Source organism: Rhinopithecus bieti, unplaced genomic scaffold (assembly GCF_001698545.2).
Source record: "Rhinopithecus bieti isolate Rb0 unplaced genomic scaffold, ASM169854v2 scaffold_64515, whole genome shotgun sequence".
In the NCBI taxonomy this organism is placed as follows: Eukaryota; Metazoa; Chordata; class Mammalia; order Primates; family Cercopithecidae; genus Rhinopithecus; species Rhinopithecus bieti.
Window position 1 is genome coordinate 1 of NW_016867839.1, and position 1,183 is coordinate 1,183.

The window sequence follows — 1,183 nt, forward strand, 5'->3', positions numbered from 1 at the left end:
CGCACAGAGGGAGTCGGAGGGTTCACAGAGAGCACCTGCAGAGGGAGTGGGTGAGCCCGCAAAGGGCCCCTACAGAGGCAGTGGGTGGGCCCCCAGAGGGCCCCCAGGGCGCCACTGGCTAAGGGTGCCACTGCACCCCAGGTGAACCAGGTTGTATAGGCTCCAGTATCCAGTATCCTGCCGGAGCAGGAAAGAGAAAGAGGAAAATGGAGGCCAGGATGAGGAAGGCGCTGAGCCCACAAGGCACAGCCCTCACCCTGCCGTCTCTCTCCATGAACCAAGGCCTGAGCTCGAGGTGTGCCTGGGTGGCTCCCCTCCAGACAGCCGTCTGCCGTCCCTTCCCTGGGGCGATGGTGCCGGGTGGGGCTCCCCAGTACGTCTTGTCACTGGGACCTGGAGAGCCCAGCGCAAGCCCTAGACCCGGCTGGGAGCTGTCGCCCGTCCTGGTGAGTGTGGCCCGGCTAAGCCCGCCCAGGAAGGTCCAGGCCTGCTCGGTGATGACGGTGCAACATCTGCAACCCAAGTGGGCAGATGTCCGGAAGCGGGAGGTGATGCGCACTTGGGGAAGGGAGGCACTGGCCTTGTATGCAGGACCAGTGGTCGTCATGGTCCCTAGATGTGTGTGTAGACAAAGGGCGGTCTGCTTGGAGGGGGTGAGGGCCGATTGTTGACATTTGCGGGCCTCGGAGCTACCGGAGAGACGGAGGGACTCGCGCGCCTCCCTGGGGAGGCGGGTCTGGGGGCGCTGTGGGCATGGAAGGGGCGCCGCGCCGGGAGCGGCCCCCACTTACCCCTCGTGTCCCTTGCAGAGGAAGAAGAGCGTGCGCCAGGCGTGCGCGGCGGCCAGCAGCAGAGACAGGAGGCTGGCGAGCAGGCTGAAGCGGCAGGCGGCCGGTGGGCCCCACTCCTGCACCGTGAAGCGCTCGCGCTCCTGCACCGTGAGGTTGGCGCTCAGCCACATGCCCTCGGTGAAGAGCAGGCAGCGGCCGCGGAAGTCGTGGCCGTTCTCGGACAGCGGGACCACCACCACGAAGCTGAACAGGAAGGCCAAGAAGTAGCAGGCGCACTGCGCGAAAAGGAAATTGTTGAGCGCCATGGCCGGCCCGGGCAAGAGCGGCGGCTGGGAGGCCGCGGGAGGCTGCGCCGGGCGGGGAGCCCGCGGGAGGCTGCGCAGTGGCGGCGC

General features: G+C 67.5%; 1 protein-coding gene across 1 annotated transcript; it reads right to left on the reverse strand.

Moving 5' to 3' along the window:
* Positions 1-49: 49 nt before the first annotated feature.
* TMEM179 (transmembrane protein 179) lies at positions 50-1,177 on the reverse strand. The gene has a single exon (XM_017866465.1). It carries the CDS (start codon positions 1,094-1,096, stop codon positions 788-790), a length of 309 nt encoding a protein of 102 aa, XP_017721954.1. The 5' UTR covers positions 1,097-1,177; the 3' UTR covers positions 50-787.
* Between the last annotated feature and the right edge of the window lie 6 nt (positions 1,178-1,183).